Source organism: Geotrypetes seraphini, chromosome 9 (genome assembly GCF_902459505.1).
Source record: "Geotrypetes seraphini chromosome 9, aGeoSer1.1, whole genome shotgun sequence".
Classification (NCBI taxonomy): domain Eukaryota; kingdom Metazoa; phylum Chordata; class Amphibia; order Gymnophiona; family Dermophiidae; genus Geotrypetes; species Geotrypetes seraphini.
In genome coordinates, this window is record NC_047092.1 from 104,035,791 (window position 1) to 104,052,770 (window position 16,980).

At 44.7% G+C, this 16,980-nt stretch overlaps 1 protein-coding gene across 1 annotated transcript in view; it reads right to left on the minus strand.

Annotated features, from left to right (window-relative positions):
* Positions 1 to 832: 832 nt before the first annotated feature.
* TF (transferrin) overlaps positions 833 to 16,980 on the minus strand; it is a 587,202-nt gene continuing 571,054 nt past the window's right edge. Inside the window, exon 17 of the mRNA XM_033958374.1 lies at positions 833 to 1,057. Coding sequence (XP_033814265.1) covers positions 1,020 to 1,057 — 38 coding nt within the window. The 3' untranslated portion in view covers positions 833 to 1,019. The remainder of the gene's footprint in view (positions 1,058 to 16,980) is intronic.

Consider the following 16,980-nt stretch of genomic DNA (forward strand, 5'->3'; position numbering starts at 1 on the left):
CCAAGACAGATGCCTAAAATGCTGGCCTACATTTAATTCTAAAAATAGAAGCCGCTGTCAGCTCAGTTGATCACGGCAAGGGAATTCCCAATCAGCTGAGCCAGGACTCCCCACAGCTTTGGGAAGTCCTGCTGGCTCAACTGATTGGGTATTCCCATGCTGCGATCAGCTGATGGCAAGGGATCCCTCAGCAAGGATAGACAGCTGAACCGCCTATCTTTGCGATTAAGAGGCATGATTCTCTAACCGTTGCTGGTGACATGAGAATCGGGGGTGGGTAAGGCATCTATGCTTTAATACAGATGCAATTCTTAGCCACTTCTTAAGCAGCTGCCGAGACCGGTGACCTATACAGAATCAGACCCTGAGGGCTCATGCACTAACCATGTGCTGATTGGTTAGCAAGCAGCAATGTAGTTGTGCTAACTGATTAACACAAAACATGTCTATTTTCTTCCCCTGACCTGCCCCCAGCACTATAAAAGAAATGTTATTGTTTAACCCATAGGTAGTGCGCACACATGCAAAGATTACTGCAGGACACCCGAGCACATTCCGCAGTAAGCCCTTTTTTGCTTACCACAGCTTAATAAAAGGACCCCTTAGATGGCATTCCTGATGGGTAGTATATCAAAATAAAAATAAACTGCAATGAAATGGAAATCAGAACAGAGAAGGGGACCATAATGGATTTGTTGGGTCTCTAAGGCCAACTAAATTATCTAAAAACAAATTCTACTACTGTTACTATAACATTTTACAATATATCTGAAGCGTTCCAATTTCTCTTCAGCAACAAACTGCTAGTAAAGAAAACACACCATACAAAGTACATGCAATCTTAATATTTTAATTCTTGCTATGAAAACAATTAGAAGGTAAAAAATCTGCTGAAGTCATCCCAAGAGTAAGCATTAAAGGAAGAGAGAGCGGGCATCAAAATCTTGCCATGGCTGGAAAATACAGGCAGAATTGAATATTGTAGTCACACATCCTAGCATGCAGTGCTTCTGCTTCCATTATAAGCATTTGTGGAAGTTGCAGACTTGAAGAAGTTCTGCAGAAAAAGAGAAAAAGATGGTAGATGTATAAAATCAGTTTCTAGCACCAGAAAAAAATAAAATCCTATAGAAAGCTTATTGCCAGGAAATATATTAAAACAGCTTTTCCCATATCTGTCTTGGAGATACACTTAATACCTCTGTTTTTCAGGATATCTGATGAAAATGCATGACATTGAGGTTCCAGTGTATATAAATCGCTCATGGATATTCATTGTGACAATCCTGAAAACCAGTGGAGGAGCAGCCTAATGATTAGTGCAGTGAATTAAGATCCAGGAGAACTGGGTTCAATGTAACTCCTTATGAACATGGGCAAGTCACTTAACCCTTCATTGCCCCAGGTACAAAAAAACAGATTGTGAGTAGAGAGCTGCACAGGAATGGAGTTTTTGGGAATAGAAGTAGTTCCTGTGGGAGTATACCTGTTTCTGGCTCCAGCTGCACATGCTTTCTTCAACAGCGATTCCTACAAGCTGACACAGAAGCCTTCCCTCTGATACATTTGCATTTTGAGTCAGAGGGAAGGCTTCCAGGTCGGCTGCGGGCAGCATTGGAGACTGAAGACTGTGGGCTAGATTCACAAACTCACTGATCGTATTCCAACCAGTTTACGAGCCTTCTCTGACCCGATTCATTAACTTTCTGCCTGATCCGATCCGCACATGCAAATGAGGGGAAATGGCATGCAAAATAGGAAGGCAGCGATTCACTAAACAGAAGAAGGAACACCAATTGGGCTGGCTGATCCAAAAAGAAGCAACTGCTGAGAACTAGTCGCTCATGTCCTTACCAACTGCTGCCCTGAAATAAAACATTTAAACACATCTCCCTTGTGCACAAAGTACAAGAAGGCAAGCTCTGCCGACTCTCCTGCTCTCTGCTGCTCTGTCCCTGCTTACTCTCTTGCTCTCTGCCACCCTTCCCTGCAGTGCAAGCCCGTGGTTATAACCCATGGGTTAAAAGTGTGTACTGTTCCATATAGCTCTGGCTAAAGCGTGTTCTGTTCCATTAAAATCCCCCCCTTGTTTTGACCTCGCTTGTGCAGAAAGCAAGCGCCTGCATGGACTGCATCTACAGGCAAAGAGATGGTCTGCGCATGCGTCTGGATTGCTCTGCAGCTATCCGTGGGGTCGCTGTGGGGCATGCCTCCGATAGCATTAATTTGCATTTGGACTCGTAGTGAATTGGTTGCCCGGGAAGACTCGACCACGGATCGCCCAACAAAGGTTAGTTTAGTGAATCTAGGCCTGTGTCCTTTGAAATCATACTAGTCACATGCTTCAGTTCATACAACTGTTGTTTCTTCATACAGACAGAAGCAGCCTTTTAGCTGTACATTCTTTGCATTTTAAGTTGAAAATACATGTTCTTATATTGATTTGTATAGAGACCATTTGCTTGTATTTGCTTGGTCAATTCAGTTCATGTATGTGTCATGAATTGTCTGGTTTCAGATTTTCATGTAATGTAATTTACAATTAGATGGCAGTTGTATTTTAAGTTTCTATTTGTCTTATTTCCAAATTTACTTTGCTGTTCTCTTAGTAGCAGAATATATTTGTCACTTAGGGTGAGGTACACAGTCTGGGTTGTTTTTCTGACAGTTTTCAAATATACAGTATACCTCTACATTGCCAAAATAATTCTCTGTGAATATAGGGAGAGGGTATGGTTCACTGTATAACCCAAACTGCACCAAGTTGCACAAAAGGTCTGTTGTATGCTAATCACCTCTAAACTATATGTATCTGTGTGTATGTGTATGTGCTTTGGGGCTAATACTAATGTTTTAAAGGAAGTTAGAATTTATTAAGAAAATGAAAATATAGACACATGCACCATTCATATTATTATAAAAATAAACAAACGTTATTTGTTAGTACTATTGAGAAAGGTCATATCATTAGTTTTATTTAAGGTCTTATATATTCTAATATGTATTCTTTCCAATTGATATCTCCAAATTAATAGTGTCTTTGCTTATTTGAAAATGTTAATTGGGAAGCATACATATTTTGTAAATGGGTCTCTGCCAGAGCCTCTAACCTACTTCAGTAGCACAATTAAATGAAATGACTACCTCTGAAGGTTATGGGTATGGGTGGGGATGGAAGAAATTACTTACGGGGGATGGGTGGGGATAGGTAGGGATCGGTTTGGATTTCTGTCCCCATGCAACTCTCTAATTGTGAGCTCACTAGGTACCTGAAATAATGTATACAGTGCTTTTAAACATCTAATAGTGCTTTCATGTTAGAGCCGGGAAATATTGAATTGGAAAATGGTGTTGAAACTCACATATTCAGTTCCTAACAGTAGTAAGAATAGGATAGGAGTACTGGCTGCGGTGAAATTCCACTGATGTACCAGTCCCAGATTCTCCCTTTAGAAACAGGACTATCATCAAACTAATAGATGCCCTAGGTAGTCACAGAAAGAAATTGATCATATAGATGTCAATCCCAAGTAACTACTCTGTGAATCATGTAGAGCAGTAGTCTTCATTGCAAGGCCTGCGAGCCAATGGTGGCCTGCGGAGACCTTCTGGGTTCCCCTCCCCCAGTGAGATTTGGTGCTTGCTCACTGTTTTGTTCCCCGTGGTGCTGCTCCAGCTCTTCGGGCTGCCGGCAGCTTGAGTGAAGTAAACACACTGCCTTCGGTGACCTGTAAGCTTTTCCTCTGCCACTGCTTCCTGTCCCTGTATAGGTAGAAAGCAGTAGCAGAGAGAAAGCTTCTGGGTCGCAAAAAGGCAGCATGTTAACTTTCACTTAGGCTGCTGGTGGCCCGAAGAGTTATAGCAGAACTGCTGGATCTCACGGAGGGGGGGAGGGGTGTGTGTGGAAATAGCACGGGGAGGATAAGAGAGATGCTGAACCACAGGAATGAGGAGAAAAAGGAAGGAAAGACCTCCAGGAGAAGAAAGGGATGGGGCAGACGGAGAAGCCAGACCACAAGGGGGAAGAGAAGGAGAGAGATGTCAGACCACTGGATGGAAAGGGGGGGGTAGAAGAAAGAGATGTCAGGCCATGGAAAGGAAGGAGGAGGGAAGGGTTCCAGACTAAGGCAGGGGGAGGGGAAGGGAAAGGGAAAGACATAGATGCCAGACTACAAAGGGAGGAAGAAAGAAAGGAAGGAGGGGAGAGAGATGCCAGACTATGGGAAGGAGAGGATAAAGATCCCAGAGCATGGGAGGGGGAAAAAGGGACAACAGATGTCAGACTATAGGAGAGGGAAAGAGGGAGGAGATGGTACACAGAGACAGAGGGGAAGGGGAGAGAGAGGGAGGACATGGTGCACAGGGATGGGAGGGTTGGGGAAGGGAAGAGAGATAGAAGAAATGCTGTTTATGGATAGAGGGCAATGGGGAGAAGAAGGAGATGGCACACATAGATGGTGGGGAAGGGCAGAGAGGAAGGAGATAGTGCACATGGATAGATGGGAAGGGAAGACATGTGTATATTAGGACTTTTATTTTGTGGTCCTGTATTTGCATAGGATTTATCTGGGTTCTGGTAGGAATGAATGTTGGTGAGGCGTTATTGGTGTCATGGCCCAAAATAGGAAGATATTTGTTGGCTCTCCGTCAGCCCTTTTGGACCCAAAATAGCCCTCGCATAAAAATTATCGAAGACCACTGGTGTAGAGAGAGAAAAGATCTTCAAGTACCAAGAAATGCAATCTGAGGCCAAGAAAAATGTGGCAGAAGTATACAGAAATTTCCCATTGTCGTGAGTGCCACTGGCTTGATTAAAAAAAGTTTCTAACATTATCTGTATAAATTGCCTATTACATGCTGAATATCACTTGTCCCTTATTTGCCTCTTCCCCTCCCTCTTGTGGTACAGCAGGATTCTTCTGTGATTCTGTCTGGTTCTCAACATATTCATCATTCTGCCCACAACTCTTTGTACCATCTGAGGCACTGGGACAGTTTTCCATCACTATGGAAGATCCTAACTAGTGCTGCCTGATTCATCGATTCATTTCGGGTGAATCGATTCAAAACAAAAAAAAATCGTCCTCCTGATTCACTGTATGACCCTCCCCCCTCGCCCCCTAAAGCAGGATCGGCAGCGCTGCCTCTTCATGGCCGGCGCTGCCGCTCCTGCTTTAGAGGGCGATGGGGGAGGGTCAGTCGGGAAGTGCTGCAGTGTCTGGCTTACCCCCTGGCCTCCCGCGTCTCCCTTTACTTGATTGCAGCAGAGAGCAGCCTGCAGAAAGGATCGCGGGTACTTTAATAATCCTTGTAGGTTGCCATAGGCCTCGGGAGTTGTCGCCCCTCTGCTGCGATCCTGCCTCTGATGTCAGAGGAGGGGCGGGACCGCGGCAGAAGGACAACAGCTCCTGAGGCCTATGGCAACCTGCAAAGATCGCAAAAGTACCCGCGATCCTTTCTGCAGGCTGCTCTCTGCTGTAATCAGGTAAAGGGAGGCCAGATGGGAACACACAGGCCTTCCGGGGGGGGAGGGGGGAAAGTCCTTCGGGGTGGAAGTACAGTCCTTCGGGGGAGCACAGGCCTTCAGGAGGGACAGGAAGGCATTCAGGGGTGAGGTGTAGGCCTTCAGGGGGGTGCAGGCCTTCAGGGGGGACAGACCTTCGGGGGAGGTGCAATCCTTCAGGAGGGACAGGCCTTCAAGGGTGGGGTGCAAGCCTTCGGGGGGACAGGCAGGCCTTCAGGGGTGGGGTGTAGGCCTTCAGGGGGGACAGAACTTTGGGGGGAGATGCAGTCTTTCGGGGAGGGGGACAGGCGTTTAGGGGTGGGGTGGGGTGCAGGCCTTCAGGGGGGACAGATCTTCAGGGTAGAGGGCCCTGGTGTAGAAGTACACGGAGGGAGGGAGGGAAGAGGGGGTTCAAAGAGACATGCATATGCCGGACTTTGGGGGGAAGAAATAATGGGTCTAAAAAACAGAGGAGTGGGAGACAGATGGTGGATAATGGGATATAGGGAGGGAAGAAACAGAAAGAGAGAAGTTGGACACAAGGGATGGTGTGGAGGGGGGATAGAGATACTGGATAGGAGGGTACAGAAAGGGAGAAATGGTGGACCCTGGGATGGTGGGGAAGGAAGGAGAGATGCTGGATGAAAGGGTAGTTGAGAAAAGGTAGATCTGTGGATGGAGATGAAAAAAAGGAAAGATACCAGACCTCCAGGGGAGGGAAGGGAAACGGAAGGGGAGGACAGAGATAGAAGAATGATGGTTAGCACGGAGAAAGAAGAAAAGAAGGAGACCCTGGCAAGCAAGTTATCAGTAAACAACCAGAGCCTGGGACTAACAAAATTTGAATATTGACCAGACAACAAAAGGTAGAAAAAATAATTTTATTTTCTGTTTTGTAATTACAATATGTCAGATTTGAAAAGTGTATCCTGCCAGAGCTTTTGTTATTACGAGTTGAAAGCTCCAACAAGAAAAGTCGTTCAGCATCGCTATGGACACCGAGAAGACATCTCAGCCTTCTGTGTCGAAAGCATCTAGGTCGACATCAGCATCAGGGGACATCGCCCCATTGGGTAATCTGCCAGCTTCCCAACAGGTCTCGCAGGTCAACATTGCATCGAGTCCTTTGATGCCGACCAAGCAACGACTGCTCTTACGTTTGGCCTCTCCTCCATCGAGGTGTGCATCCTCTTCATGGTCACCATCTCTGAGGCCAGACAAGCCACCGATGGTACCGGCAGAACACCAAATGGTACCGGTTCTCTTGTACTGTGAAAAGCTCAAAGCAATTTTCAAACTCCTTACTCCAACACTGACTTCATTGGTACCGGCAGCCCACCAAGTCCTGCGGTACTAATACTCAGGGCAGGATTAATTCATCGAGGGCCCCTAGGCACACAAGTACACTGGGCCCCCTGTCTTGCTCCCACCCCACCCCACCATGCCCTGCCCCCACCCCACCATGCCCGCCCCATATTTACTTCATTATTTCCACTTTATTTCAAAATTCAAAACAAACAAAGATTACCATACCAGTGCCAGTGTACAGTTTTTCTTCTATGCAACCTCCAAACATCTCTGAACAAAATTCCCCTTCCTTCCCAGAGGAAGAGATCTTCAGCTGGCAGGGCTTTGGGAAGCCCACCAATTTATATTTTGCATTTGGGTAGGAGGCATGGGGCATAGCGGGAAGAAAATTTAGTGCCCATCATTTCTTCTAATACATTTCTTTCTTAGCTTTCTTCAGATCAGTAAACTATACTGCTGTTACAGTATCCCTATCCTGACCTGAGGGAAGGAGTTATGGTCTCTGAATTTGTAAAAAATGTATTAAAATTAGTTCAATAAACAGTATCATCTTATTTCCATTTTCTATTAATAAATGATTATCAACACAGCTACAATAATATCCTAAAGGAAAAATAAATAAATAAAAAAAAATTGAAAGTTTTTTCTACCTTTGTCTGGTTTCTGCTTTCCTCATCTTCTCATCATACTGTTTATTAAAATTAGTTCAATAAACAGTATCATCTTATTTCCATTTTCTATTAATAAATGATTATCAACACAGCTACAATAATATCCTAAAGGAAAAATAAATAAATAAAAAAAAATTGAAAGTTTTTTCTACCTTTGTCTGGTTTCTGCTTTCCTCATCTTCTCATCATTCTCTTCTTTCCATCCACTGTCTGCCCCTTCCAGAAAATGTTTGTCTCCCTCTGCCATCTCTACTCCTGCCCCCTCCCCCCTTTGGTCTGGCATCCATCACCTTCCCTCTGTTCCCCTCATAGTCTGGCATCTCTCTCCTTCCATCTCTCCTGCCCTCCCCCCCTGTGGTTTTTAGTATCTCTCTTCTCATTTTCTTCACCCAAATGTGATATCTGTGTCCTTCCCCGTTTTTGGCATCTCTCTCCTCTCCTCTTTTTTCCTTATCTTCTCTGGTCTTCTTTCTCTATTTTCTGCCTCTGTCTAAATTAAATTCTTTCTTACTATTCAGTCCTCAGTTTCCCTCTTTTCACTGTGTCTACTCACAGCTTGCCTCCACTTTCCTTCACCCCTCCACTATCTCACTAACTATCTTCTTCCCCCCATCCAGCATGTGGGAAAGCAGTAGCAGTGGTGAGGAGGTGAGGGTTGGGCACAGGTTCTCCCCACTTCCATCATCTGCCCTGCTCCCTTCTGCCCACTTCCATCATCTGTCCTGCCCTGCCCCTTTCTTCCCACATCCATCATCTGCCCTGCTCAGCCTTGCCCGCTTCTCTCTCTCTCCCTCCACGCCAGGCCCATCTCACCACTCACCTTTCACTCTGATTTTTTTTTTTTTTAGAATGGCGACGCTCCCACAAAGCATCGATTGGCAACGCGGGCCCCTCCCCATTGATGGAAAGTAAAACAAACAAGCAACGCGGGTAAGAAAAGCAACAGGAACTGTAATTTTGCAAGCGACGCACCCAGGAGGAAACAGGAAGCTGCGTCAGAGGGAAGCTTTGGGCAAGCAGCACCGCTTGCAAAATTACAGTTCCCGTTGCCTTTCTTACCCGCGTTGCTTGTTTATTTTACTTTCCGTCGATGGGGGGGGGGGGGCCCGCATTGCCGATTCATACTGGAAGGGCCCATCGCCGTTTGGAAAAAGAATGTTGATGCCCTCCTTCATTGGACCCCTTGACCATTTCGGGCCCTGGGCACGTGCCTACTGGGCCTATTGGTTAATCCGGCCCTGCTGATACTGGATCTCCAGTGCAGCATAGATGTTCTACGTCCAAGCACAGCTCATCTCATCAAACAGCCCATTCTCCATCACAGTGTCGATCCAGTTCTTTGAGGCATCAGTGTTCTTCCTCATCGTCTCGACGATCATTCATCCTCAGCTACTTTGAAGCGCAACCATCGCTTTCCTTCCTGCTCTACAAGCTGTGACAGTTCGGACCTTGTAGTCAGCCCTGACTCACAGGAAAGCAATGAAACAGTGCTTCCACACCGTAAGAATAAGCAACCATACATTAGAAAGCAGTTCAAGCTACTCAGAGCTGCCTATCCCCAGTCTGAACCTAGGCAGAGCCCTGATATGGGAGAGGAGGAAAATCCCATGAGTGACCATAGGGGGAGCGGAAGCCTGCTTCCTTCTCAGCTAGGTTTGGGTGTGGCCCTACCAAACTTACGGCTAGCTTACAGAAGCTAAGCAGAGCAGTGGCTACAAAAAGCTTTCCAGGCCAAGCAGCGGTCACAGGAGGAGGACCAAATGGAATAGCAGGGTCCTGAGGAACCTGCTGAGCCATGCTTAGGAGGTGAAAGCATGGAAGTTGCTGAGCCAGAGCCGGATCCTACTCTTTCAGAGAAGATGGAAATTAACCTCTGTGTGGTTGGCAAGTAACCATTTTGGGGTTTTTTTTTCTTTTGAATTTTGAGAAGGACTGAGGCCTGTGTGTGTGTTTTTTTGCTTGGTGAAAACCTTTTACTGTTTAAAGACCTGTGCTACTGGTGGTGTTCCAACTAGCTGATAGCAAAGAACTGCTGGAACTGTTTGTTTTTTTGAGGGGGGTTTCTGTTACAAAAAACCTTGTAATAGTTTGGTATTGCTGGGGAGTATATGAAGTTGGGGTGTTTGTGCTGTGACATCCGGGTGGGAAATTATTTTTGTGGGATACTTTTTCTTATGTGCCATCTGAGGAAAAAGTAATTAAAAGCAACTTGAGGCCCCGCAATTAGCTCTGTGGAGCAAACGCCTGCCAATGCTGGTTAGAGGCAGGCAAAGAAACTGTTAATTTTGGGCAAACCTGGATAAAGGTTTGTCACTGGGATTGTACGCAAGGGTCTGGTGAAGAGGACTTTATAAGGACTACTGAAGTCCAGGCACCTTGCTGAGTTGTGGCCTTTTGCCAGCCCAAAGCACTGTCATTGTGTTTGGTTTTTCTTTTGTGAATTGGTTTTTTTAAAAAAAATAATTGTTTTCTGGGCCTGCTTGGAGAGTGAAGCAGCCCAGAAGGAGCTGAGCTCTTGGGGACTTGCTAAAGCGTGGCTGAATGGGTAGAAGCCAGGGTTGGGGCTTTTTTTTGTTCTTCTGCTGGCATGATAATGAGGCCTGTTTAAATGATATAAACTTACCTGAGAGTCTGAGCTTGTCACCCTTGGAAAAGGTGATTTAATAAACCTGAACTTATCCTTTGGAAAGCTAGAACTGTTTGAGAGGATTTTTTTGCTGTTTTGAGTTTGCAATGAACCTGACTTGTGTAGTTTTGGCATTCTCACCCTGAAGGGCCATTCTCCCTTTTGAATGGTGCACTTATGTCAGCGTAGTCATCCGCCACGGCACTTCGGCTATCCTAGTGAAGGCCATGTGGTTGACAAAGCATAAAAGGAAGTCACATCATACATCGTCATCTTCATCGGATCAACACCGGGCTTGATGTGACCGTTGATCCTGATGCACTCTTTCACCAAAAGACTTTTATGACTCAGACTACAAACTGAGTCGGCGGATGATGTCCCCGAGTCCACTATAAAGGTTTATGACACTAATTCTGACAAGTCTCCTCAAAAGTCTAAAGAGTTAAGTTTCCTACCGAAAGACTTTCTTTCACAAAATATATTCGTCAATTAGGCAAAGAACTCCCAGTCAAATTAGAAGCGGATTCTGCCTGCAGTGCTGAACATTTGGAGGCTTTTGGATTCTGATGAGCTTCTTAAAGAACTTATTTGACTACTATTACATGGTATTCTCAAGGAGACGCTTCATAAGAACTGGGAGACCCTCCCCCCTTACTATTACTGTGGCCCCCAGAAAATTGGACTCTATACAAAATCCTTTCTTCTTCTGGTTTTGACAAACCATAAATCTAGCATCAGTCCCTGGTAGTAGAGTCAGACTTTGAAAAAATCTACTCCATTTAGAATCTATGCCTCAGTGCATCCAGACGATTCCTCCGATTTCAGTTGGCTCATCACCATTATCAATACAAAGTACTACCCTTTGGCATTGTATCCTCTCCCAGAATATTCACCACGTGCCTGGCAGCAGCACTATGGTTTCAGCGCCTCCAAGTCTTTCCTTACCTGAACAACTGCCTGATCAAGGACCCTACCTCGCAAGGGGCAACAGTGGCGACTTGCATAACGTGACCATTTATTAATATTCAGTCCCGCCCCAGCTCTGCCCCCAATTTCTTCCATTCATTTTTCATGTACACATAATATCTTATTAATTCATAATGGTAACCATAAAAATTTTTAAAAACCACTATACGCTGAGAAAATGTTAATTATCATTTATATTTGGGGGGTTTTCAAAGATGTCAAGGCAGATGACTTTAAATTATGCAATGTCACTTCAGTAACTATAGAAAAATAGACAAATATAGTACAGATATAAATTCTCAAAACAGACACATTTTGATAACTAAATTGAAAATAAAATCATTTTTCCTACCATTGCTGTTTGGTGTTTTCATGAGTCTCTTGTTGCATTTCCTTCTGACTGTGCATCCTTTCTTTCATATCTTTCTTTCTGCACTCAGGCCCAACAGTTGTCCCTTTCTATTCCCTCCCTCCTTCCTTCCTATGTCCTCAGTGTCTTCAGTGCCTCCTTCCTATGTCCTTAATGCCCCTTCCTGTGTCCTTAGTGCCCCCAGAGCCTCCTTCCTATGTCCTTAGTGCCCCTTCCTATATCCTTAGTGTCCTCGGTGCTTCCTTCCTATGTCCCCCTCACTGCCTTCCAACCTTTGTCTCCACCCCCTCCCCTATGCTCTAGCATCTCTCTTCTCCTTTCCTTCCTTCCCACTCCACCCCATGGTCTGGCATCTCTATCTCCTTCACATCTCTCTCAAGTTTAAGTTTCAAGTTTATTGACTTTTTAATATACCGACCATCACAAAGTATCTGGCCGGTTTACAATAAGATTTATGTAAATTTTAAATATAAAATGTAGTGAGTGAACATTAAAACATAATTTGACTAACATGAACGTGCGGATAGGAGGGAAAGGGAGGGGGAAAGTTACATATTTTAGAGAAGAAAGGGAGAAGTAGGGATGGGAAAAAAGCCAAAAAATAGTCTTAGAGACATCTGGAGCTTCGAGATAAAACAGTATATTTCTGTGTCTCGTTGGCCACGAATTTGGACTTGGAGATTGAAATGTACAGTGTTAGCATTAGAGAATGACACGGTGAAAAAATTGGTCCCCGTCACCGCCTCGTCCCCGTCTCACCATCCTCTGCACCGCCCCGTCACCGCCATTCCCTTCACCGCCCCGTTACCGCCACTGCCACCCCATTCACCGCCCCGTCACCGCCACTGCAACCCCATTCACCGCCCCGTCACCGTCACCGCTGCATACATAAAAGCCTCAAACGGGTACGATTTTATATACTTTTCTTTATTTACGTATAAAGGAAACATTCTTTAAAACTTAGTTAAATATTAGTTAATAACTATACAAAAACAAACACGACATGTACTTTTAATTGTGCTTATTTTTTAACCCGTGGATGAACAACAAATCATCCACAATCTCTGGATTCAGTCTAGTTCTCCTTTCTTCCACAGTCCTTCCTGCAATAGAGAATGCCCTCTCTGAGGATGTGCTGGTAGCTGGAATGCACAGACATAAAACTACACAGTCTTACATGCAAAGGGGTTGGAAATAAAATAATCTTATTCGCTTTGCACTCTGATTAAAAAAAAAGAACCAGCTCAGTGCTGCAAGAGTAGCCCAGCCAGACTTCAGCACGGAGCTGGTCCTACTAGAAACCTCTAATGTGGCTTAGTAAAAGAGACCCTAAAAGCAAATAATCTCACCTGCATCAGAGCAAATGAAAATTTCAGCATGAGAATGTGTATGCTATTGGAAAGAGTAGCTCAGCCAGACCTCAGCACGGAGCTGGTTTTTTTTTTTTTTTACACAAACATTCCTTTCCTTACCTCAGCTTGTAACCGACGAAGTTTTCAGGTTTTCAAGAAGCTGCGAAATCCAAATCCTCTGCTCGGCTCCGAAATCACAATCGCTACTGCTGCACTACAAGCCATTAAATATCATGTGCGGCAGTAGCGATTGGTCCCCTACTTTGATCTGACAAATGAGGAGCCAGTATATTGGGGGGCGGAGTCAATGCGGCAACGTGCAAGTTGGATCGAGAGTTGAAGGAGACAGACAACATGGCGGAGACATCAAACACCCGGTCACGAACACGGTGAAACACAGGTAAATAGCGGTTCCTAGAAGGGGGTACATTGGCCTGCGGGGACAAATCTTTTCACCGTTTTTGCGGGCGGTGAAAACTTTTGTCCCCGTGTCTGCGGCGATTTGGCTTTGGAGTCTCCATAACCTGCAGCCAAACCGCAGCCACGCCGCGGCTCCCTGCGGGGATCGCTCCCCGTGTCATTCTCTAGTTAGCATCTTTGAGACAAACATGGTTATTTTTATTACATAGGATTTTCTGGACCCCAGTTCGATTAAATAAAATAGATAGCTCTAATAAATGCTGGCATTGTCATATTGATATAGGGACTTTCGATCATCTGTTATATTTTTGTCCGTTTATATTAATATTTTGGAAGTCAATCTGGGAACAAATAAATCTAGTTTTAGATTCAAATGTTCCATTATCTTATGAGGCTATAATTTGTGGAACAATTTTACATGTGAAACCCACTCTAGAGTTGTCTATTTATGATCCTAACAGGTATAGCCATTCAATTGATTACAAGTAATTGGAAGAACCACGATAGAATAAATTATACCTTTTGGTGGGTGAATGTATGCACTATATATAGATATGAACGAATTAACGCAGAGTGTAGGGGTTTTAGTGAGGTATTTAATAAAATTTGGAGCCCATTGACTAAATTTGTAAAAATATAATAATGTATTTTCATCATATCTTTCCTTTGGTTTAGTTATCTTTACACATCCAGGGGGGGTAGGGGGTTGGAGGGAGGGAAGTACATATTGATAGGGATATTTGGGTAACTTTATTTTTCATTTGTATTGTATATTAGATTATATTATGCTATTATTATATGCAAGAAAATGAAATTATTGAATTATATTTATGTTACTTGTACAGATATATTAGTGTATTGTATGTAATACCTACTGTTCTTTCTTTTGTATGACACTGTTTTTGATTAAAAATCAATAAAGAATTAAAAATAAATAAATAAATAAAGCTGTCTGTACTGGGGCTCCGTGAATGACGTCACCCACATGTGAGAATATCTGCCTTCTGTCCCTAGATAACACCTGTTATGGTAAGTAACTGTGCTTTTGGAGCCAATACATACCTTCCCATGCAGCTTCTGCCAGAGGTTGTAAAATAGAAAGCATGATGTTTAAACAAATCTTACAAAAAGTCTATGTGGAAGGGACATAATTATATCTTACAAAAATGTCTAGGCAGAAGAGATGTAAATATTGCTATTTGGTATGTCTAAGTTTCTGAAACTGAATCAGTGAATGGAGACCCAAGTGAGTGTTTAAATAGAACAAATCCTCAGATAGGCACAAAGGCCCTAATTCTGTATAGGACGCCCGGGAGAGGTGTCCTATTCAGAATCGGGCCTACACTAAACCCCGATTCTGTAACCGGCGTCAATGTTACAGACGCTGGTTAGAGAATCGGGTTAGATTAGACACGGCCCGCTACACTTATCGCGGCAAGGGATCTCTCTGCTGCTATAAGTATAGCAGGCCGCGGCCCCCTGTCCGATTGCAGGCAGGAGGGTGCCCAAAACCTCATGCCGAAAGATGCTCTCCCCCGACACTACCGACCGCCCCCCCCCCCCCGACATTACCGATCTCCCTCCCACCCCGACACTACCGATCTGGCAGGAGGGTGCCCAAACCCTCCTGCCAGAAGATGCCCCCCCCCCCGACAATATCGATCGTTGGCAGGAGGGTGCCCAATCCCTCCTGCCCGAAGACGCACCCTCCCCCCCTGCGCTAACAGCCCCCAAACTTCCCCCCCACCAAACTAACCTTTTCTTTTGGCCAGACGGGTCTAATCTAAGGCCTGATTGGCCCAGGCTCTAGGCGCCTGGGCCAATCAAGCCTTAGACTTAGTGGGGATGGGCGGACCTGCTATGCCTAAGGCCTGATTGGTTCAGGCTTCTAGAGCCTGGGCCAATCAGGCCTTAGGCTTTGGCGGGATGGGCCGGGAAGGGGCGGGCCCGCCTCATTTCGACGAGGCGGGCCTTCCGGCTGGACGGGCAAGACCCGTCTGTCCAAAAGAAAAGGTTAGTTTGGTGGGGGGAGGTTTGGGGGCTGTTAGCGTGGGGGGGGGAGGGTGCATCTTCAGGCAGGAGGGATTGGGCACCCTCCTGCCAACGATCGATATTGTCGGGGGGGGCATCTTCTGGCAGGAGGGTTTGGGCACCCTCCTGCCAGCGATCGGTAATGTCGGGGTGGGAGGGAGATCGGTAATGTCGGGGGGGGGGGCGATAGTGTCGGGGGGAGCATCTTTCGGCATGAGGTTTTGGGCACCCTCCTGCCTGAAATCGGACAGGGGGCCGCGGCCCGCTATACTTATAGCGGCAGAGAGATCCCTTGCCGCAATAAGTATAGCGGCCGCGTCTACTTACAATGTAGACCAGCATTTTGTTGGCCTACATTGTAAGCGTCTCTTCCTCTACTAGGGAGACGTGTAGGGCCGCCTAGGTTCGCCTAAGGCCCTTAGGCGAGCTTAGGCGTCTTGCGGGTCTCCCTAGGCTCCCGGAGGCGCCTTCAATATAGGCGGCCTGCCTGGGGAGCATTTTTTTAAAAAACGTGCATCCCGATTGGCTGATTAGACAACTGTAAGACGCCTACAGCTGCCTAAAATCGGGACGCACTTTGGAGAATCAGGGCCAAAGTATAGAGCACTCATGATCATATATAGTGCTTAATATATGTTAAAACAGAGGAAAAAGACCTCAAAATATCCCTGGAATCTAATCAATAGATTGAAACCAAATTGGGGTAAGGTATCATCATAGGTCAAAACCTCTGTTGGAAAAATTTTTTATTTTAATTTAATTTAATTTATATTGAATATTACTTGGTTTAAATATTCTATATATGATTCAATAAATGAATTTCTGTTTCTCTCATACTAAAATGAGCAATCGAGAGCTGGCAACTGGAGTTAAACACAATGATATTTCTTCTGGCTACATCAAAACTGTAATCAAGCACTTATTTTTTTATGTTGCGACGGAGGCCCAATCCGTTTCGCACCAACGGGCTTCTTCAAAGGGAATGATAAAGCTTGCTAATTTGCCATTGTCATTTTATTGTTGCCCAAAAATCTGTCTAAAAGCTACCAACATCACGCTCTCATATACATATTAAAATCCTCCAGTCTCTTCTCATATGACTTATGACACAAACCCTGTTCCATTTTTGCCACATTCCTCCAAGTGGGGCCTTACCAACAACTTGTACAAGGGTATCAACACCTCCTTTCTTCTGATAGTTATACACCTCTCTATATGCAGCCTAGCATTGTTCTGGCCAAAGCCACAACCTTGTCACATTGTTTTGTTACCTAGAGATCCTCCAACACCATCACCCCAAGGTCCCTCTCCTGAGATATGCTTATCAATTTCTCATCTCCTATTTTATACATCTCCTTTGGATTTCACTTCTTAATCTCACATAAAATTTTAACTGTAAGATATTTGACCATTCTTCTAATTTTTGAAGATCTTTTCTCATGGTTCCTGCTCCCTTCAGGGTATCCACTTTGTTGTCAATCTTCATTTTATTCACAAAAAAAAAAGCAAAAACTTTTCCTTCTAAGCCTTCAGCTCATATATTAAACAGAATCAGTTCCTAAGGCATCTTCCTTTCCTCTGAGTGAATTCCATTTACCATCACTTTCTGTTGCCTATGGTCAACTAGTTTCCAATTCACTTTGAGTTTGAAATTTAGCCCTCACAGCTTGTTTATGACTCTTCAAAGATAGCTAAAATTTACATAGATTAACTGATTATAGACCATGTGCTAG